Raw genomic sequence first — 24,070 nt, forward strand, 5'->3', positions numbered from 1 at the left:
TAGTCCACCAGCCCTTGGAAAGATAGCCTCCTCTTGTCAAGGAAGATGAGATAGAAGCATTTGAAGGTATATGCTTCTTGCAATCCCAACAGTTCCTAGAATCACATCACAAATCATGTGGCCAAGATCTAGATTGTCAGGAGGGCAAAGGTCACTTCAAGGTACCAATGACATCAATGACATCAACTACTGAGTCAGCTCAGAAGACAACCAACAGTTACTTAACAACATTAAAATTATTAAACTACTATGTTTTATTTGTTGTCCATGATGGGGAAAGAAAATTACCAAAGGAAAGCAAAGCACAGAAAAAGAGGTTGGAAATGTCTGGCAAGAATGGAGAAAAAGAAGAGGAAGGGCGCATGGAAGAAAAACAGAAATGGGTCATGGAGAGACAAATTCAATAGATGTAAGGTGAGGTCTAGTAAAATCTTTCTCATGAAGTCACCCTGGTCAGAACCCCTCTTTTATGGAACTGGCATTTTCAAGTTAACAGTTTCCAGGACAGCAAAACTGCAGGTGCCCAGGTGAAGGTTTAAGTCATGACATTCTCCGTAACACCTTCTCTCCTCCAACCCACTTCACCTCATTATCCAACACACTTCATCTCATTAGGACTCTGGTACTTAAAGTAGACATAGATGGATGATACAGTATATGGTATTAATTTTTAACTAAATCTAAAGGAAGTATGACTCTCTCCGCTACTTAAGTCAAACTATAAAGGCAGATCACAATGGAAGTTGTTTTAAGAACCACACTAGGGAGTTTCTATAGGAACCTGAAACAGGACTATAGTGCAGGGACAAATGCTATAGCACCAGTTCTCCCTCCTTCTCACTCCTGGGTAATATATTTCTCTTTGGTTATTCATTTTTCCCCTGTGTCTTTTATATTATGAATTTTCCCTTAGATGAAAGGAACCACAAATGAAAACAAAGTAAGGAAGAAATTATGACAGTCAATCCTGCCATAAGAGCCCCACTTCCTACACTTTCTGCTAAAATCACTTCCCCGACTTAAGAACTTAGTGGTGGGGTTTCAATAATGATTGCCTCCTCAGGGTCTATAGCTGTCCTGCTCATCATAATTTACACAGTGCTTTCAATAGTGCCCTATTTAATAAGGACTCAAAAGAGACTTGCTGAAAAACCAGTCTATCAAAAGATAAAATATTAAAATAATTTTTATGTTATATGTATTTCACTACATACCAAAAAAATGTTTAATCATAGGAAATAGCAGTCCATATCTACTAGAGTGCCTATTATCAAAAAAACAACAAATGTTGGCAAGAATGTGGAAAAAATGGAATCCACATACATACCTTATTGATAGGAATGTGGTTCAGTCACTGTGGATCACATTTTGACAGCTCCTCAAAGAGCTAACCACAGAATTTCCATATGACCCAGCAATACCACTCCTGGATAAAGAGTGAGAAAGAACTTTTTTTTTCTCAGTCAAAATGGCTATCCTACCAAAAGCAATTTGCAGATTCAATGCAATTCCAGTAAAAATCTCAATGGCATTCTTCAAAGAAATAGAACAAACACTGCTGAAATTCATATGAAAGCAAAAAAAAAAAAAAAAAAAAAACCTCAAGTAGCCAAAGTTGTCCTAACTAAAAAAGGGGAAGAATGGATGTATTACATACTTAGATTTTAAACTTTAGTACAAAGTAATTAATAATTAAAACAGCATGGTACTGACAGTGGGGGAGGGAGTGCTCTGGACTATGGTGATGGGAAGCCCACAGAGATTACAACAGAGAGGGAAAAAGGTGCAAAATGGTGTAAAAATAAACTATTACATTATTAAAAAAAAAAAAAAAGCATAGTTAATGGTACAAAAAAAGACATACACACCAATGGAACAGAACTAAAAACCTAGTCAACTAATTTATGACAAAGGGGCAAAGAATGTACAAGGCAAGTCCCTTCAACAAGGCAAGTCCCTTCAACAATGGTGCTGGGAAAACTGGAGCACCACATGCAAAAGAATGAAACTATACTACTACTTCACACCACAAACAAAAGCCAGCTTAAAGTGGATAAAAGACTTGAATGTAAGACCTAAAACCATAATAATATGTAGAGGAAAAAGTAGCCAAAACACTCCTGACATAAATCTCAGGAACATCTTTGAAATCTCATCCCCAGAAGCAAGGAAAGTTAAGAAAAAATAAACATCTGAGATTATATCAAACTAAAAAAGATACTGTACAGCAAAAGAGACAATAATCAAAACGAAGAGACAAACTAAAAAAGATCCTGTACAGCAAAAGAGACAATAATCAAAACGAAGAGACAACCCACAGATAGCAAGAAAATATTTGCACTCCATACAACCCTTAAGGGACTGATATCAAAGATCTACAAAGAGCTTACATAGATCAACAAAAACAAAGCAAACAACCTAGTCAAAAAATGAGCAGAAATAAAAAGACACTTCTCCAAAGAGAAAATACAGTGACCAACAATGCATGAAAAACTATTCAACAAGAGAAATGCAAATCAAAACCACAAGACACCACCTCACACCTGTGAGAATTGCCCAGATTTAAAAAATGACCACAAATGACAGTGAGGATATGGAGAAAAAGGAACCCTCTTACACTGCTGGTTCAACCACTAGGGAAAGCTCTGTGGAAGGTCCTCAAATTACTAAAAATTGGAATGGAGCTACCATTCCATTCCTAGTAATCTACTAAAAGGATATAAAAACATTAATTTAAAAGGAAATCTGCACTCCAATGTTTGTTGCAGCACTATTTATAATAGCTAAGATATGGAAACAATTTTAATGACCAAAAACAGATGACTGGGTCAAGAAGATGCGGTATATAAACAATGGAATATTATTCAATAATCTAAAAAGATAAACTCATGCCATTCAGAAGCAGAGGGCTCAATACAGGGGAGGGAAGAGAACAAGAAACCATTGTGAGAGTTCACAGGTGATTTAATGGTGGGAGACTTATGGGGGGTACACCTAATGGGAGAAATAAAATATTTTACTGAAATGAATAATAATGTTAGAAAATAAAAATTTTTGATGATAAAAAATATTTTTTTAAATAAAACTTGACATAGAGCTACATTATTCACAATATCCAATGGCAGAAATAACCCACATGCCCATCAATGAATGAATGGATAAATAAATTGTGGTACTATTTATACAATGGATAGTATTATTCAACTATACAATGAGATGGGGTACTAATGTTCCATACTAATATGCTACAACATTAATGAAGCTTAAAAATATTATGATAAGTGAAAAAAGCCAGTAACAAAAGATAAGTATGTATTATAGGATTCCCTTGTATGAACTATTCAGAATAGGCAAATTCACAGACTCAAAGAAGGAGGAAATGGGGAGTAATTGCTTAATGGGTATAGGTTTCCTTTTGGGGTGATGAAAATGTTTTGGAACTAGATAGAGGTGGTAGCTGTGAATGTAATAACAGCAACTGAACTGCTCACTTTAAAATGACTATGTCGGGCCCTCCCTGGTGGCGCAGCGGGTTAAAGCGCGGCGCTGAGAAGCTAAAGCCACTTCTGCATGAGTTCGATCCCCACCTGCCCCGGAGGTGACCACATGGCGTGGCAGACCTCTCCTGACCTGCCCACTGCTCCCCTCAGCAGTGTACTTCATTGATCTGCCTGTTCTGCTCCCCGCTCTGTCTCTGGTGAATCCTCTCACCCTCCACATTTCTGGCTTGTACTCCAGTTCTGTATGAATAAATCTTTAAAAAAAAAAAATGACTATGTCACATGAATCTTACCTCAGTTTTTAAAAAAATGAAGAAAAAAGTGAAATAAACACAAATCTGCCATTTAACCACAGAATTCAAAGTAAAAAATCATATAAGCAATTATTTTAAAGATTTAAGTAATCATTAGGGTCTAAATCAGTTTCTCAACCTGAGCACTACTGCTTTTATGCTGAATAATTAATACTCTATTGTCCTGTGAAGTGTAAGATATTCAACTGGCTGCTACCCTTTTGAAGCCAATAGTGCATGCACACCTTTACACAACCAAAAATGTCCCTAGACATATGCAAATATCCCTTAGGAGCACAGGAACAATATAGGCCCAAAACAAGAACCTGATCTAATGGGAAAAGGGTTCCCCTAGCAATTACAAAGAATTTGTTCTATTTCAATCCCTGTCAATCTACCAGTGTGACTCATTGTTCCCTGGCAATCCTAGCTCCTTTACTAAGAACTTACGGTATATGACCATACCATCCCTTCTTCTGACCCCAAATCCCCCCAAACCATTCATAAAAGCCTTAAATATACTACTTTCTTCCTGGTAGGCGAGAGATTACCGAGTACTTCACCTTGTCACTAGCACATTACTCCATGTCTCCATCAGCACCTTTGAAGACAGGCTGCCCTAAAGGTACTGGTCAAGGAAAAGGTAAACTGACCAGTTTTACAAGTAGGAGGGAGTCTTCCTGTGCCTAGGTTCTTATTCCCTGATGACAGCAAAGAACAAAAGTTTCATCCACAACCCCAGCCTTAAACAGGGTGACAAATGAACTGAAAGCTCTTATCCTTAGAAAATATAATTAAATTTTTAAGAAATTAAATTATCTCTAACTTTGGGATATACAGTCTATTCAAGCCTAGTTGTTTTGACATTAATCTTTAGAAAGCTGAAAAATGCTGAGATAAGAAATGGATTCCAATCCCACCTGAGCCTCTGTTGTCTTAGACATGTTATTTAAGCCTCCAGGAATAGTTTTCTTATTTGCAAGATGTGTGTTAGGCTGTCTGAATTCTAAGTTTAATCCATTTATTCAATATTTACTAACTAAATACCTACTTATTAGAAGGATAGAAAAAGATGAGTGAAAATTTATCCATACCCTCAAGGACTCCAAGTTAGGTCAGAGGTAGCTGGGAAGCAGCTTCAAAGACAGAGAGATAACTAATTACAGCAAGATGCAGCAAAACTGAAGAGTGTTGTGCCAAGAGATCTTCAATGTATGAGACTAGAAACATGAGGAACAACTAAACATAAGTAAAAGAAGTCAACAGATATTCCAGCAGCACACTATGCCTGTGCAACAGGTACAGTTAGGTATGAAAGAAGCAGACTTCAATGGAGGCTAGCCTGCTAACTACTTTAGCAAGATACCATTTCTAACTTATAGACTGAATATTTTTGCTGACAAACACACACACACACACACTCACACACACAAAAACACATCTTCTCCTTTATCTAGAGGCTGCAAAGTCAAGTCTCAGGGAAGTGGTCCTCTAACACTCAGTTAAAGGACTTCCATAAGAGCTAATCATTAGTCCAGTGTGACAGAGAAGAACCAAAAAGCAAAGAACAAAAGTTGACCAGAAAGGTGTCTTAAAGTTAAAGATGAAAAGAAACTTCCAGCTGCAAAATACAAAGGGCAATTCAAGTCCACATACTAAGGATATCTCCATAGTAACCAAGCGTGCTCCTTTTTCTTCTGGAAAACCCATATGAAAATTAAAGAAAAAAAAACACTTTACATTTACATTTATATATAATTAAACATAAGTAAATTTAATATGTAGATATAAGCATGAGAAAAATGTAATCCTTTTAAAAAGAGCAAACACAAAGCTATCAAATAAATGCCATAAATTATCATACAAAATAATACCTTAGTTTCATAATCTGGCCAAAAAGACACAGCGTCCAATTGCTGTGACCTGGTCCTGTGCCAAACAGCATCACTTGCGTCACCAGACCACTGATACCAGATTTTTCCTATGCCTCAAGTACCTCAGGGCAGGATGTCAGCATTTTCCTTGCTCTCCTAAGATAATACCAGGTTGTACTCCTTCTACCCTCATGTAAAAATTTCTGGCCCTCCAAGTTCATGTCACCTGGTTATTGTGGCTTTTATTCTCTTTTCTTTGTACCTTTACCATCCTACTCATTTCTGGATTTTACTGAAGATTCTGGCATCCCAGTTTCCTCTCCACAACTTCTGACATTATAATGGGCGGTTTTCAAAAATACTTCAGCCTCAAAATTGCTTCACTACAATGACGACCTTTGGTACTCTCAGCCACCTGCATCATACATAGTCACGCCCTGGACCTTGTCAATACAAATCTTAAATATCTTAAATGTCAATCATTCACTTCCTGACACACCTTCCAAGCCTTCCAGTCTCTCTCTCATAGCTTCACTCTGGCCTGATGTGTTCTTCAAACTCATCTGTCATCCCCACTCTTTCTCCATTTTTCTCCCAATCGATTTGCTCTCCAGATGGTCTTCTCTCTCCATTCTGGCCCTGTGGTCAGCTTCTTTGATTTCTTTGCAATCCTAGTCTCCCATCACATCTACCCAACCCTAGATCAATGCTACAATAAGCATATAAAATCGCCTCCTTATTCTAGAAAATTAGATCATCTGCCATGACAAGCTTCAAATTCTTATCATCCCCCAAATTCCCTCTACTCCCTCTACAAACTTACCTGTATCTGATTCATTTGTCTCCTATCTAAAAGGGTAAACTTTGTTCTCCCTCTTTCCAAGAACCAGCCTTGATCACATTTATTCATTTACCCATTTAATCAGCAGATATTTACTGAATGCCTACTCTATGAAAACCATAGTTCTGGGCCTATGAACAAACTAGATCTTACATTCTAAAGAAGGGAGATAATAAATAGGAAAGGAGTTAGAATTTATTAAAAGCAGAGGAGTAAGGAGTACTAGGGGAAGAAAGGGACTATAAAGTCACAGAAGAATTCTCAGAAGGTAACATGTAAGCCAAAACATGTATGGGGCAGCAAGTTTGGGGGCTACCCAGAGAAGAAATATATAAACAGAGAGAACAGCAAATACAAAAGCCCGAGGGGGCATAAACCTGCCCTGCTTGAGGAGCCACAAAGAGGCCAGAGTGAATAAAATGTCATAATCAAAGAGAGGAGAAGAAAAATAAAAAAGGGAGTAACCTGAGCCAGAGCACAGCACAGTACTTTATAGGTCCACTTCAGGGTATGCAGTTTTGAGTGAGCAGTGACAGAACATGAAATTATTTATATTTTATTTCTGTTTAAAGATTGATTTTATTTATTTATGCATACAAAAGTTGGGGTGTAGGCTGGGGTGGGGAAGATGAAAGGACTCACCTGAGACAGACTGGGGAGCAGAACAGATGGTATGACTGACTCCACTGCTGAGGGGAGCAGTGGGCAAGACAGGAGAGGTCTGCTGCACCATGTGAGTCACCTCCCGGGCCAGGGATCAAACTTGTGCTACAGTGGCTGCAGATAATTTATAGTGCTGAGACTTAACCCCTCTGCTGCCGTGGAGGCCCCTGATTTGTATTTTAAAGGATCACTCTGGCTAAAGTGTTGAGAGTTGATTAAGGAAGCTGAGGTAGAGGTAGAAATCAGTGAAGAAACAGCTTAGCAGAAAGCAGGCAAATAGCTTACACCATGGGAAACAGCAAGGGAGGAAACTAAAGTGGTTGGACTCTGATGTACTGGGAATGCAAGATTTTCTGATAAACTGGATAAGGGTTTATTTTCTGATAAACTGGATAAGGGTTTTGGGCCTAAGAATATGGAGGGGATCAACTGGATAAACAGCAGAAAAGTTTTGGACTTGAGTATTTGAAGAATGAGTTAATAGCTCAATATGTAAAGGATCTCTATAAATCATTAAGCTGAATCCCTTAACTGGAATATGGGCAAAGAAACAAACCAATACTTTTCTACAGAGTAAATATAAAAGACAAACAAAAAATAAGACAGAAGGAGTCAACAGAAGAAAGGAAGGAGGAAAGAAAGAAAAGAGAGCAAAAATTTCCAACCTCATGAGCAAATCACTTTTGGTGGAAGTATGTATTGGCTTAATCATCCTAGGATTATTTTTCAATATTCATCAAAATCTAAAAATATGCATCTCTTTTGATTCAGTCACTTTATATTCAAAAAATTATTCTAAAGATGTACTAGAACAAATATTCAAAGGCTTAAAAGAATACACATTGCAGTTGTTTTGTAATTCTATAAATAATCTAAACATCTAAAGGAGATTGGTTAAATAAATCCCAAAACATGCATACAATAGACTAAATCTGATGATGCAGATATTTAACATAAAAAATAGAATACATACGGCCCTCCCTGGTGGCGCAGCGGGTTAAAGCACAGCACTAAGAAGCTTAAGCCACTTTCGCATGAGTTCGATCCCCGCCTGCCCCGGAAAAGAGCCACATGGCGTGGCAGACCTCTCCTGACCCGCCCGCTGCTCCCCTCAGTGTACTTCTTTGCTTTGCCTGTTCTGCTCCCGGCGCTCCCCGCTCTGTCTCTGGTGAAGCCTCTCACCCTCCGCATCTCTGGCCTGTACCCCAGTTCTGTATGAATAAATAAATCTTTAAAAAAAAAAATAGAATACATACTAAGGAAGCAGATTGTAGAGGATGCTGTATATCCCTATTTATATAAAATATTCAAATGTGGAAAGTACATATCAAAATGTTAAAAGAGTAATCCTTATAATTATGTATTATTCGCTCCTCTTATCTAGCTTTTTGTCTAATCTATTATTGTTACTGATTAATTTGTATACAAATACCCTTTTAGGAATTTTTGATTGCTTTCTTCAATATTAGCCAAAGGTTATATATGAAACAAGCGTTCATTTCATTGCCTCAAGTCTTCCAGCCCATACCACCATATACTATTCAAGAGTTTTGAACAGGGCTCTTATTAAGGGTCCTGTACCTAATCATACAAATCAGTAAATAATTGACTATGATCCTGGGAACTTCTCTATGGTTTTAAATAAACAGAAACTGAAACAATATTATATTGACACCTAAAACACTGCTTTGCATTGGTAAGTTTGGAGAAGGGACTGAAGAAGACAGATGGGGAGAGAAGAGAAGAGATAGTAAGCAAAAAGGAAATTCCTTACGTCCCTATGGCATTGATACTCAACTTTTCAGACAAATGGTTTTAAACATATTTAATTAATAATTAAAATCAAATGGTGGTGACCCATTATCTCTTCAGAACTCAACCTTTCTAGATAGAACATAATGCACATAAAAGTGGTTTCTGTGCCAACATAAGACATAACACCCATGCACACTAGGTTCATGAATTTTTACCATAGACCAGACCTCAAATTCCCAATAGGAGTCTCTTTATTGTTATACACAGTTTTAACATACTTAGTCATCACGTTTCCAAGTCCACAACAAATTAAAAGCAGTAAATTTGAGAGGTGCTAATTCAGGAAGACACATGGATCGCAAACTGTGACAGCTGATAGTCTTTTAAGAAAGGAACCAAAAACGATGAGATTCAAAAAGCACAGAACCCACGACCACTTTATTCAGGAGCAAAGTGACTTATCATACCAAGTAAATATCCTAATAGAGCTATAACAAAACTAATATTTTAATAACAATGCATTTGAGAAATAAAAGAACTTAAAAGATGTTAAGACTTGGAAAACAGTATCGCCATCATCTAGTCCTCATCCTGTACACACAAGGATGCTGATAGAGTTGGGGAACAATCTGCCCAGACTAAAGGACATGACAGTCACCAGATAGGTTAAGATCAGGAGTACTTTTCCATATATTGCCTCTGTGGTAAGTCATCTTGAAGAAACAAAAAAACAGATCATGTATTTAAAATAAAGTCCTATCCAAAGTAGTACATTTTTAAAACTAAGGAAGTCCCCAAGTACCCAGGAAAACTGTCTCCTCAAGAGGATTTTCCATATAATCAGGCCATTATTTTACTTACCCTTTGTCATTCCTTCTATCTATAAACCAAGTAACTCCCCACATCTTACCCTACTTTCCTCAAACCCCCACTTTAACTTCCACCCCATAGCATTCAATAGAAAACAGAAACCATGAGGTAAGAACTCCTTCAATTTGCCTCACAATTTCTTCTCTGTACCCATTCTTTCTCCTCTCCCTTCAAGAACAATCAATGAAGTGCCCTTTCTCATTTCCAAGATCATCTCTTCTGAGTTCAAGATTCTACTAACAAATCATCATCATCTCCTTGGATGGCACTATTCCATCAATAATTAATTTCCCCATACTATATTCCCAACCTCTACTGGCTATTTCTTTGCTTAATGTACTCAACACTCTTCCACCATAAAAAATAATAAATCCCCTCCCTACTCAACGTCCACTTCACTTCCCAGTCCATCACCAGGATTCCTCTCTGGACGCCAATTAAATTTTTCTAACTTCTAACTCAGGCCTTTCTGAGGTGAGATCTGAACAGTAAGAAGCAGCCAATCACGGATATATCAGGAAGAACATTCCAAGCAATGGTACCAACCAAGCCTAAGACCCTAAAGGAGAAATAATGTTAAATGTTCAAAAAAGTTAAAGTATACTGGTTGAGATAATGAGAAATACAAACTCTTGTAGGGCTTGCTGGCCAGAGTGAGAAATTTGGACTGTACTCTAGGAATGCTCCTTTTACTGTATTCCCTCCTAGGGAATCTTCTAACCTACAGCCCACTTCTCCCTTCTCCCACAGTCTTCTTGTAAGATGTCCTTCCATTTCAGCTTTCTTTATCTGGACTATAAGACAATTCCCACCAAACTTTTCTCTGAAATCCAAACCATTCCTATCTAACAGTGTCCTAAACTATATCCTCACTTAGATTTTCTTTGGCATATTTCACGCTTAAAAAAAATTCCCAAACTGAAGTTATTCTCTCTTTTTTTTTATACTATTCTTTCTTCTTTTTATTTACAACATAATCTACCCAGTTATGTAAGCCAGAAGCCCAAGATTCATCCTAGCTTTCCCTCACTTCCAACATCTAAATTATAAACACTGATTTTTCTAGGTTAAGGGAAAGGTAAGGAAAAGAGTGTAGAAAGAAAGGAATGGAATCCTTCACTTCCTTATTATGATACTTCCAGTATGGCTCATACATGAAACTACGGTTTACAATCCATCAGAGGAATGCTGTCTTAGTCCCAACTCCAAAAGTCTAACACGCCAACGTAATCAACACTACCATATTCTCCTTCCCAAATAACCTCAACAGAAACTATACAAGTTCTCCTCTTGAAAAGAGCTTCAAGATTCCCCAGTTATCTCATTTATATAAGGAAAGACATGCTCAAAGAAGGGAACGTGTGCCCAAGTTCATTAGAGGAGAATGGATGATCTACTTGCATTATCTCATATACTTGTTTGTTTTTATTCTATGAGCTAGCCCTAAAAGCAGAAACTGAACATATAGGCTCAGACATGATTGCATAATATCACCTTAAAATCATTCCAAAAATAGCTAGATGAGTGGACAGCCACTTAAATAATCTATTCTGTTATACTGATTCTAAAAATATGACTTAAAAATAAAAACTATTAGTTTAAAAAAGAAATACATCCTCTGAGAAGTCTACATTACCCAAAACTAACTTTTTTCCAAGTGAATTCTCATCACTGGTCAGAGTCACCTAGAGTTGACCTTTCAACAAAGTCATAGAGCTCACAAAGCAAACCACCTGGCAAGATTTACTATTGATCCCTTTCTTCACTTTTCCTCTCTGAAAGTAGCAAGAAGAAGAATTAAGCATCTATTTTTTAAGAGCTACATACAGTGATCAATTTTAGGTACTACCTCTCTAGACCCAATTTATAACTGAGCTGCTAGTAACATATTTATAAACCTTTCAAAATACATATCCTCTTTGATAAATATAAAATTCATGCCCTCCCCATACCTCAATTCCTTAAGCCTACCTATAGTTGCTCCTAAAAAGAGTATACCACCAGATTTTATCCTCTGCTCTTCCCTTCTTTCCTGGCTGGCCCTGCAACTAGCCTATATTCTTTCAAATTACATATGACCTTCCTCTCTTAAGCCTGCTCCTTGGCTCACCACCTCAAATATAGGTTACAAATCACTGTCCCAATTTACTATAGGTTGTCCCCCCACAAGTAAGAAAATGAATGCATACCTTACCTAAAGATAAATTTCAGTAACATCTGAGTTTTTGATCCCTGATCTAATTTCCATTCCAGCAGTTTTAATGTTTAGTCTGATAACTTATATAGTTAAGATACTCACAACTCATATCTCTATTTTTGAGACTGACAGTATTGGGTATCCATAATAAAATCCAATCAATAAAAACAGATTTACATGATTTTCTGGAAATATTTTGATATCTTTCAACTTTAGCAAAAACCTAGACAATTCAATAGCACCCATCTTTGGTGTAAGGTCCCCAAACATATATCTATTATATCATTGGGACAAGAATATCCTATCTATTGTTCTCTAGTGTGTACCAGTAAGCTTGAATTAGTACTGATTTACTGTAATATTCATTCATTCACTGTAATTCCAGTAACCACTGTTGCATTGTTCAAGTATAAGAGTCCTATATTGGATACAAAATAAACCTAAGACCTACACCCTGTCTCCTAAGAATTAATTATCTACACTAGAAGTAGATTCAAATGAAACAACAAAATAAAACTTTGAGATTCGGAACCATCAGCATAGCCATCAAGAATGACAAGAGGAAAGAGGAATCACTTTGGCAGATATGGTGAGTTCTGATATTAGGGACAAAAACAAGGTATTATCAAATAGGTGGATGCATCTTTGCATGAAAATAAAGCATTAGGAAAGAAAGAAATCCATGGTGCATGAAGGATGAGGACGATACAGGCCTCAGTGAAGCAGAAGACCTGTGTTAGAGAACACAAATTTGAGGTTAAATAGGTAGGTGGGGTCAAGTGTCCCTCAGACCCATCATGCTAATAGCAACATGACAGACTAGGGAAATTTTCCTAATACACAGGTGATTTTCAAGTAAGAAGGGAAAAAGTTATACCACAATATTTATCTGAGATTCTCTCTTTGCTTTCTTTTCCTAGCATTTATATATTTCCAAGACTCTAGCTTTACTAAGTTATAATTATACACAACAAATACTGCTTGATAAAAGCAAAATGCACGCACCCAAATAGTAAAGAATTACCACTTACAAATTGTTAACTATACCTTAGGCACTATGCAAAAAAATTGCGTAATTTTCTCTAATCCTTACAACTGCATGCAGTATTATCCACATTTTGTAAGTGAGAGAGCCAAATCTTACTAAGTTGTCCAACATCACAGGGATAGGTCTCAGATTCAAGCTATGAGTCTCCTATCTCCATGCTTTTAAATCATCATACATATTAACCTTGAAAATCTTCTCATAAGGAGATCATATGTCTCCCTTTATTCCAGAGGGACAGGGGAAGAAAAGACTGAACTGGTTGTGAGGTAGTCTTCAATCATTACTGAGTTACACCTAGTTAAACCATGAGTTTTCCATAATCAAAGAACCAATGGAATTATTTCTTCCAATACTGCCCTCCTTCAACCACCAGAACTCTCAGGATTCTACACAGTACAGTTAAAAGATCGAAGAAATAGGGTTAGGCTATCCCCCAGGGGACATTAAACAAGTCCAACAAACTGTAAGATAATAAACACTGATCAGGGGAAAACAATGAGTTGAAGGAGCAGCAGGAAACTTGCCATTTCTATAAATGTAGCCCAAGCCTTAATCCTTCTGAAAGGGCCCAACTGGTAAGGCCTGCATCCCCTTTTGTCTTCCTACTCCCAAATGATAATAAAGCTCCATATTGACCTCAAATTTATGCTTGGTACCAGAGAGACAGTTATCTTTCTCTCATTCTAAAGGTCCTACTACAGCAGCTTGAAAGTAACCCTAAAAACAAGCACCAAGAGGCATTATGTTGCTTTCTCTAAAACTTTCATCAAGTTTCAGATGAAAGGCATCATTATTTAAGATCATTATAATTACAAATGACAATTTATCATCAATGCTATGCTTGGCCTTCTATAATAGTATAGGGATGCCATAAACCCTTTCATCCAATAATCTCTCTGCACTTCAGAAATCATAAATAGCACTTGGCACTGCCATCTCTTGCCCGCCAATTTAACTCTGAGCCCAAGGAAAAATCTAACCAGCTCACATTGATTCACTCACAGTAGACCTCAAATAAAACTCCAAGTTTTTACACTTTCAATTTTGTTCCAACTTAAGGAAATGACCATCTGCCAAGGTGGAGGTCTCACTCAGAAAGACTTCTCTTTTCAAACGCTTGCCCATAACTCAACAGAACTGGGATCATTCAAAGTAAATAGCATAGACTAGTTAGTAAAGGTAACAGTAATGATAGAGATAATGGAGAAAGTAGGTAAAAAATAATGCAGTCAATACTATGTGCTTTATTGGACTTTACAATGATAGAAAAACACAAAAAATATACTTTTTTGCTTTGTGTATAAGCAAAACAGGGTTACTGTATGTTGGGCATTGTTGTTACTCAAAAAAGACCAAAATACTGCAGTATTTACTTCAATTTTACTGAGAATATACACATGCAAATGTGCAGAATTAGGTATGTTCCCTACATCAAGGTTAGTCAAAAAAGTTCAGAGAAAAGACTAGGTTAAGAAAACTCATTTCATGAAATCTTCCCTAATCATGTCAATCTTCACTGATCTCTGCCCTCAATCCCTCTAGAATTCAGATTAGATGACACAGCGCAGCATTTCAATAGCTAGTATCTGTGAGAGTGCTGTTGTTTCTTATATATTGATCACCTCTTGTCCACAGGAGCCAAGGTTCCCATTACTTCTCTATTTGCCATAGCATCTCAGACAGAGATACTAGATGTTCGGTAAACTTTACTACCCTTTGCTGGCAGGGCAAACAGTCTCTTTAAGTATTCTATGTTACACTTATATCGTTTCATTTCACAATCATAATATCCCTACAGAGGATAGAGATGGTTATTATTACAGAGGAAGCAGTGGGTCACATTAGCTAGCTAACATCACCAAAGCCATACTGACAAGTAGTAGTAAAAGAATTTGAAGACTACTAATAAAGCTAGAGTCTTCCTGAAAATTCTTCTTTCTGTAAAGGATTACTAATATCTTCTCTCATAACACTCTGATCTTTGATAACCCTTCTCAATAAATATCCCTATAAGAAATTCAAGTCAGTAAATGTTTCCCCAATATTTTGGGGTTGCTCAAATAATGTGGCTGCTCAAATATAGGGAGGTGGAAACAATTTTCCAGGGCTGAAAAGTCAAGTTCAGTCAGTGGTAGAGTACTGTTACAACTGCTCACAGCCAGGGTCTACAAAACCTTATCACTCTACCTCCTTTGGCTTACAGATCTATTTCTAGAAGTAGCTTTTTCACACAGAAATGATGTGAAGATTATTAACCATAATAGGTTAGAAAAGATTTGTCTCACTGATTGTGAGAAAATGAATTTTTAAATTAAGTGAGTTGCCTAAAGTCACACAGCAAATTAGATCCTTCTTAGCCACCCCTGATTGCGTTCTCTCCCACATTAACCAGCATATCACTTGTGTCACACCGGCACTACTGACATTTAGAGCCAAATAATTCTTCACTGCAGAATGTTTAGTAGCATCCTTGGTCAGCATCCTTGGCAACCCAAAATGCCTCCATTAGGAAGTGTTGGCTGGCAGTAATCATCACTGATTGAGACAATACTCAAGACCAGTGGTCTCCAAACAGGAGTATATAAAACACTCTGCTGGGTCACAGATTATTTAAAAAGAGAAAGACTCTACATTTGTTTTCATCTTAAAAAATAAGATTTGTTTTTAATATATGGCACAGTACTGCTGCTCCCATTCATTCTACATATGTCTTATACAAATTTGATGGAATCCTGAGGAAAAGTGTGTTCCATAGCACAGATTTGGGATATACTGTAGTTTGTGTGCCCGGTTAAGTGGATTTAGTGATTACATTTGTTTTAAATGAATTAACCCTCATAAAATAAACAAGGGACTTAAAAAGATTCCTGCAAAGAAATCAGGGATTAAAGACAACACAAGCATATGTGAACTACAAAAGACTGGCAGAGCCTCATTTCTATTCCTGGTATATTCTTCATCAGTCACACTACTCTGTGGAAACAATCACAGTCTATTAAGATATGACAATAAGTTCACCAAAATGTTTTAGACATTGTTTAAAATATGAATTCACACCCATTATCACAACTGATGAACTTCATTCCAAGTATACAGTGTGCCTTCAGGTATTAATGATGGTAGGACATTAAAATAAACCAACACACATATATGAAGATATCACATGCCATTTAGCTCACAGTATTATTCTATCCAGAAAGTGTAAAGACTATTGTTCCAAACCAATACTGCCCAAAAGAACTCTCTGTGATGATAAAATATCTTCTGTCTGCTCAAAATTGTAAGGAGTAGCCACAAGGGGCTACTAAACAACGGATATGTTGCTAGGGTGCTTAAAAAATTAAATTACTTTACTTAATTTTAGATAATTTAGATTTAAGTAGTAACTATGTGACTGGAGGCTGCGTTATCAGATATCACAGCCCTGAAGCACTGGTAACAGGTAACTACTATCTCAAAACATAGAGTTCCCAACATGCAGCATGTTTTCCTACCTCGATACCTATAGCCATGTCATTTTTCTTTGCCTACAATGTTCTTCCATCCTTATTCATCTTTTAGCAGAAAGTTCTTATTTTAGAAGACACACCTCAAAATATTACTTTTCTTTAGCTTTCTTGACTACTCTGCACTCCACAAAAGTAATCACCACTCGTCTGTTCCTCTAACCCTTTTACATCCCCCGTTATAACGACTAGAACTATATGCTCATGTGCCTAAAGTTCTATAAATGTGCATTCCTAAAGGCAGGGCCATGTCTCATTATTCTTTCCATGATGTTCAACACACAGTGAGTACTCAGCAACATTTACTAAACATGGCAATGATCTCCCAATTCATACTGCGGTATTCCTTCCACCACACCAAAAGATGACTCCCTAAAAGTAAACTTGGAGGCTGTCTTTGCTACTTCAGAGGGAAGATGCTGCATCAATGGACAATACCATTTATATTATTATTATTGTTTGGCTCTTTCAGATGTAGATCTCACAGTGGCTTCTTAAGCAGGCTCAGAAAGCCGTTAGCCTTTGAAGACTGCAAGATGAAGGTAGGTGGTGATGATAGTCCCCTTTTTGAAGTGCCAACTTTTAAATACTGCAAGTTAAAATAACTGTTCTATGCATTCATCTTTTTTCATATGTATTTTATTAAAATTAATCACACCTTTCCTGTGAACTCTACATGCAGTTTTACTTGCATGTAGTGTATTCTCCCCCATACTCCCCATGGGAAACTGTTCCTCTCTCTTCATCTCTCAATACACAAGTATGACTTTGTTAGAAAGACCACAAGAAAGACTTTGACCATGCAACTGTTTATCTTGGATTTCATGTCTAGATTTGGCTATATTTAGAAAAGCTAAAACCTTCATTATGCAAAAAAAAACCAGGAAGAAGACACCATTCACAAACCACCCCCTGAAAATCTGCAGATGCAACTAAAAAACCAGACTTCCAGCAGGCAAAGACATCTGAAGTGGGAGGGATCAAACTGGTGTTTGCGTCATGAGAAGACCTGAGGTGCTTATAATTAACCCCTTGCCTAGCACGAAAACGCCCTACGACCTTATTTCCTTTTCTTTTCTTTCCAATATACCTTTGGCCAAACATGCTCACTATCTCCCCTGTCCTGTAATATTGGTCATCTCACCCCCTTTCCTGCTTCTGCTTCAAGCTTCTTGCCACTCTTCAAATCCTTCAGACACTAGCCAGTCTCGAAGGTCTCTTCATCAGCACCATCAGGTCTGTTCACCTGGTGTCTAACTAGTCCAGCAGGGGTTCACATTTGAAGTTTCTCATTTGGGAAGTGAAGGCATATGGTTATTTCTAGCTGGGAAAAGGGGAAGATCAGCATAGGGTTGAGACATAGAGAGGAACATACTGGCACTATTCAAAAAGCCAAGGGCTACTGTAGAAAGTTAGTATCAAACATAACCAGGGAGCAAACACAAAAGAATTTCATTCTACCATCCCAAGTCCTACTTTCATTGATTCTAGAAGGTAAACTTACACTAACTAAAATGGAAACAATAGACCAGTCAGTATTCCTGGAAACCAACAAACTGCTTCACCACTCTATAGACCTTTACGTATGTTATTCTCTCTGCTTAGAAGGCCTCGGTGATACTCATCTAGAACATCTAGGCAATTTCCATTCCTGTTCAAACTAACACTTCATCTACAAACTCCCACCCCCAGGCTCTTTCTATCATCTCATGACATCATTAAACTTCTACTATACATCAAGGGCCATGCTAAGAGTTAGATATTTTAGAGATTTAAGATAAGTTTTAAAGTGCTCTTTAAGAGCTAGATCCAAGACCCATTTATCTTAGTATCCCTAGAGCCTAGTACAGTGCCTGCCACAAGACAACACTAATAAATGTTTACTAAATTAATACATGTATGCATCACATTGATGCCACGAATAATTATAATGATATGCCTGCTAGGTATATGTGTCTATTTGAGTGTATGTGTAATTAAAGTGGCTTCACACACATTTTTTAGTTTCACTTAAGTCATCAATTTACTGACTGAAAACTAATTCAGTAGTTCTCATTAGCCCTACAGCTGAATTCCTGTAGTATGAGAAAACGGTTCTAAAGGGCTATCTGCTCCACTTTATATAGAATCAAGACAGTTCTGAAATTCTGTCTTGGGCAAAGCAGATAGTCAACAAAATTATTTATTATTTAAAACTAAGGTCTCAGAAAGTTAATGGGGTAAGATAAAAAGCATAGCTTTTTAGTTCTTCTTGGAACGTTGCTCCAATCGTCCCTGTGAACTCATTCCGGAAGATTAAACCAAATCTCTTGACATCACATGCCCATTGTCTCAGACATGATTTAGCATCTCATCATGGCATCTTTACTAAAGAGGAAAAGAGAAAATATCCTCCCCTGCCTAAAATTAGCCACATTTCTGAGCTCATGACTAAGAGCCGTCACTTCCCAAATGAGGGGGCTTCACAAAGAAGCCCCTGCTGGATCAGTTAGAAAAATCAGGTGAACAGAGCTGATGCTGCTGATGGAGAAATGGCAGACCAGGTATGCCTCTGTTCTGATCCTTGGGGTCTTGCACTTCCTTACTAGAAAGCAAACCCACATCAGAGAATAAGAGATAATCAGTGCGATGTGATAGTAACAGGATCTGAGTTTGGAGCCTACCACATGATCCTCCCTGAAACTGTCTGGTCACTACCAGGAGTACTTGAGGTGCAACTCTCATCATACTTAGACAACCCTGGGGCTGGTAGCTAGGTCAACACCTGGAGACTCTAACAGATCCAGGAAAGAGCATGGTTAGCCTAAAACATCTGATAATGCTTTAAGGAGCTGGTTTGGTCTCTGCAAAGAACATCTGCTCCATCCACAATAAAGGAGAGGAACTGCTGCATGTTGTTGCAGCCGATTTCACATTGCCCCACTCACCCTTAACTATACATGTAAAAGTTGCTGGAAAATAGCTAATGTTTACTGAATACCAGAAAAACATTAAATAATTTCTACACATTGCCTCATTCAGTCCCCAAGTCCAGCCTACATGGCAGTGGTTCTCCTACTTCAGTTTGCCAGATTCTCTCGAGAAACTGATTAAGAACCCATACCCATGGTTTATAGAGTGAGGTCTGAAATGTGCATTTCTAGCAAGCTTCCAGATGATGGTGATGCTCCTGAACCAGGCTCCACACTTTGAGAACCACTGTCATGGGGACACAGCTTCGAGAGAGATTTGAAATGTCTCATTCAAGGTTTCACAGCTACCAAGAAGAGAACCAGAATTTGAACTCCCTGACTGTAGAGACAATTCTGGTAACCGTGTTACTGTATATGAGTGAATGTTTGTCTTCATAAATTCGCCTACAGTTCTTTAAGGCAGACATCACACTTTAGACCCTCTTATGTCCCTCTTAGAACCCAGTAGTATATGTGTACTTGGTAGGTGCTACATAAATACCAGCTATACTGGTACATATACATAGCTATACTCCTACGAGTCACCTATTCAAACTCAGTTATAGTCAAAGAACATAAAGAGAGCAACACTACCAAACCTAGTTTTATAGGAGACTCTCTCTTGCTACAATGCGTCTCTGTCCATCCTGTCACTACACCTGGAAAACGCCTACTCATTCTCAGGTCATTTCCTGCAGAAAGCAATTCTTGGCTCTCCAAAATTGGGGGTCACAACACCCTAAGGTTATCTCCAAGACAATACAGTCTATTATACCTGGCTGTTTGTCATCTCTCCGAGTAGTCTGTAAATTCCAGCTTCGAGTTTAATACCATATACCCAGAGGTTAGCACAATGCCTGGAACATCATAGATCTCCAATACTATTTATTGAATGAATGAATGTGGAGCTGCAAATCCTAAACTGCACTTCAAAATATAGCAACATACGATGTACAGTTCTGAGAGACGAATTCTAGGCAAGAGGGCATCTTAGATAATAACAAAGATCAATTCCTTTTCTCTTCCTCATTACTCGACTCTGAGAAAAGACTCAGAGTAGTTAAGGTAGAAAGCGCCACCTAAAATGAGACAACATCCAAGCTAAACAAAATGCGCCTGGTTTATAAGGTCAGCAGAGACCATTCAGAGGAGGGAAACCCCTATCTCTCCTGTTTACTCTCACACACATTCCTCCAACCCACTGCAGTCAAGGGTTTTGGCACTGGGATGAAACAGACAGATAGATCAGACTCAAGGGTGCGGATCTGGCAGTGGGCACAGAAGCATCCCCATCCTGCACCAAAGCCCACAATGAAGGATCCAGAGGGACAGTGACTCAGGCCTCGGATTAAGTCCAGCCAGAGCAGTACTGAGAATAGAAAAGAGCAACAATTTCACAAGGACATGTCATAGCTTTTTAAAACCAATGTCTTTAAAGTAACAGCTTCAACCCTAACCCCAGAAAACCGAGCCCCCACTGAATCCAGTGCTTATTATACAAGCTGAGAGTCAAACACAGATTCTTCTTCTTCCCAGTACACTCTCACCTGCAATATTCACCATAACAGGTATTTCCCAGGTCCAGGTCAGGACCATGTTTTCAACCTCAGTTTGCAAAATGCTTCTGCTCCAGCTTATAAACTGTTCAACCACCATGTTGCAATAATAGAGGCCTCCCCCTTCCTCCATCCCCTCAGTCCATAACACAACCTACAGCAGGTTGGCCCCATCCAATTAGTTTGAATAGCTTCATGCCAAGGAAATTGCTGCTTTTATTAAAAATAAAAGCACACTAGGCAGGCAATGAGCTGTGAAAAGTATGAGTCTAGCATAATTATGAAGGTCGAGGTTAAGGTTACAAAAAGAGATATGCAAAGATTTCCAGAAAGCCTGGGGGATCAAGATATGTATCTACATAGCTACAGATACATAAATGAACACACACTAGGAATTTACACAGCAGATCTAAATAACATCCTCTCCAATAGAGGAAAAACAAATCCGATACCTTTCTTAAGTAATTCATTTGGCTAAAAAAAAGTAAAATAAATAAAAACTGAAACAGGAGGAAGATGGGCCTACTAGACTGACTTCAAAATAACCACATTCATTTCCTATAATTTCTGTTATCTTTGCTATACCCTGGGGACCTGATTACAGTCACCTTAGGAAACAAACCGAGTCATATCCACCAAGACACTTGGATCTTAGAAAAACACATTCCCAGTTCTCAAAAAATCCTCTTCCTTCAAAGCCTGCTCATGTAAGTGAAAAAGTTGGGTAGGAGGAAGGAAAAAAAACCTCTCTTCCTTGCAGCTCCTCCATCCCCACCCTTCAGCCTCACATCAATATTTCAAGTTTTAGGAGGATGACAAGCCCACCACCCTGCATTTGATGTGAAGCCTTACACTTTCACTCCTACGTTTTCTCCTCTGATCTTCATAATTTGCTGAGGGAGACAAGAATTGGCTTGTCAAAAAAAAATTTTTTTTTTCCCAATAAAAGGCCACTGAGGTAAAAACAATTTTTGGCAACCTCTCCCAAGCCCATAAGTCCTGTCACTTTAAAATCTGTTTTAAATTTCTCAAGGACAATGATTCACAGGGCAAGGGAAGGGGGAAGGGAGGGTAACTGGTCAAAATCATTCATACATTCAACAACTAGAAACCAGAGTCTTGCTGCATCAGCACAAGATTTAATTTACGGCGCACTGAAAGAGTCCCACCATACCTTCTGCCAACACCTCGTCCACCGTGACCTGCTGCCGCCCGATGCCAAAGACCCTTCCGATGTAGCCACTGCCCAGGCCTGAAGTGCTGCCCCCTCCTCCGCTGGAGCCGGAGCCCAGGCCAGAGCCGCCCTGCTCTCGCCGGGAGTCAAAAAACTTCTTCATCTTGAGAATAGGAAGCAGAAAAACAAAATACCGGCGGTTTCTGGATTTTTATTTTTCCTAAGAAAACAAGAGATCCAAGGATTTCTCGGATTTCAGCGCCGAGAGGAGCCACCCGAATCCGACCGTGGGGGTGGGGGCTGACGGAGGATGCCTATAGGAATATGCGTGTCAATCGCGCGGCGGTCCCCTCCTCCTCCTCTAGAGAGCGATTCGTGTAAGTTTAAACCTGTGATGACAGAGGGAGAGAGAGAGGATGAATCAGTAACACACTTAAACATTCAACTGCTGAGTCCTAGGGGGAGCAAAAGCCATCACCCTGGGGAAATGCTTCATGCATTTTCTTGGCGAGAAAACCATGGGGCTGAAAATGCGTCCCCGGTCCCAGAACCCAGGCTCCCCAGCTCAGAAAAAGGAAGGATTCGGGCCGCCTTGGGCAGCGTCAACCCTGCCCAGCGCTGCCTCCCCCACCTCCTTGGTCTCCCCGCCGCCCAGCGAGGCAGCATCCCAGAGGCACCCACTTGAGACGGCTCGGCAGCCGGCGCCCAGCTACCAGCCTCGCAACATTGTCACGACCGCCCAGCCGGCCAGCTACGCGGAGAGGAGGCGGCGCTGCAGCGAGAGCCAGGGCGGCATTCGGCGCCCGCCCGCCCGCCAGCTGATCCCCAGAGCGCCTGGCGGAGACTGACCCGCCGCCCCTCCCCCGCGCGCGCACCCGCCCGGCTCCATCCACCCAACCAGGAAGTGAACCGCCGCCGGAAGTGCCCGTCGGGGCGGCGCAGCGAGGGGCCGGGGCCCTCCTGCGGCCGCCTCTCTGTCGCGACGGACTGGAAAGAGTGGTCGGAGAGAAGGGGGACCGGGCAAAGAGGTCTCTGTGCCCAGAGAATTTTGGAAAAGAATGTTGCTATCGCCCGGCCCGCAGGGCATTCTGGGAAAAGTAGTTTGTTGCAGCTGGGTGGCTGGACTACAATTCCCAGATGCCCGCGGAGGGGTGAGCATTGCGGTGCAATGGCCTCTCATTAAAGGTGGTTGTGGTGTGGTGCGTTTATGCGTTTGTGGGGATTCGGTTATTTAAACACATCCGGTAAAGATGTGTTTAGGGACTCGGGTTTCCACTCTTCTGTATGTTCCACCCTTCTAGAGCCATCATATTTGTGTTTGACCTCCTAGTCCTAGGGGTTCTGGGGTTTGTGGTTTACGAACGGATCGAGGCTGACACCTGAAGGACGCGTCTTAACAGCTTAGTCTCCAGCGGGTCCTGGGGGGGGGGGGGGGGGCTTAGCAAAGTCACCTGCGCAGGAGGTGCAAGACTGAAGGTGATCAGGAAAATTTGGGCGGCAGTTAATAGACCACGCCCGAAAGGCCAACCCTAAAGTAAAACCGTTGCCTTTCTGCCCCTACTTCAAGAGCTGTATTTACTTTCAGACTTTATTTTGAGAGCCGGCTCAGCGGCCAGCTCTAGGCTAGTGCTGTGAAACCGCTTACTAAAATTGTGTCTTGTATGAGAATCCACCCGCGATCCTCAAACCGAGGAACTTAAAGGGTGTGTGCAGGAAAAATCTTTGGGTACCGGGAAATCCGCCCGGTTGGCTCCCCCCCAAATTTTGGGGTTGCTCTCTTGACAATGACCCTTAATTCTTACATCTTTGCTGATGCCATTAGTAGCCTGATCTTCATTAACT

General features: G+C 39.4%; 1 protein-coding gene across 7 annotated transcripts in view; it reads right to left on the reverse strand.

The window, feature by feature from the left end:
* The window catches only part of AAK1 (AP2 associated kinase 1), a 158,708-nt gene extending 135,286 nt beyond the window's left edge, over positions 1 to 23,422 (reverse strand). For 3 of the 7 annotated variants that reach the window (XM_012731502.1, XM_012731501.1, XM_012731500.1), the window contains exons 1-2: positions 22,910 to 23,050; positions 22,229 to 22,617 (exon numbers count right to left, since the gene is read on the reverse strand). In XM_012731502.1, coding sequence (XP_012586956.1) covers positions 22,229 to 22,391 — 163 coding nt within the window. In that variant the 5' untranslated portion in view covers positions 22,392 to 22,617; positions 22,910 to 23,050. Of the gene's footprint in view, positions 1 to 22,228; positions 22,618 to 22,859; positions 22,876 to 22,909; positions 23,051 to 23,126 lie in introns of those variants that run through there. The other 4 variants (XM_012731498.1, XM_012731503.1, XM_012731499.1 and 1 more) reach the window with 4 other exon arrangements.
* Positions 23,423 to 24,070: the final 648 nt, after the last annotated feature.

This window comes from Condylura cristata, unplaced genomic scaffold, assembly GCF_000260355.1.
Source record: "Condylura cristata isolate star-nosed mole 26May11 unplaced genomic scaffold, ConCri1.0 scaffold00031, whole genome shotgun sequence".
NCBI lineage: Eukaryota > Metazoa > Chordata > Mammalia > Eulipotyphla > Talpidae > Condylura > Condylura cristata.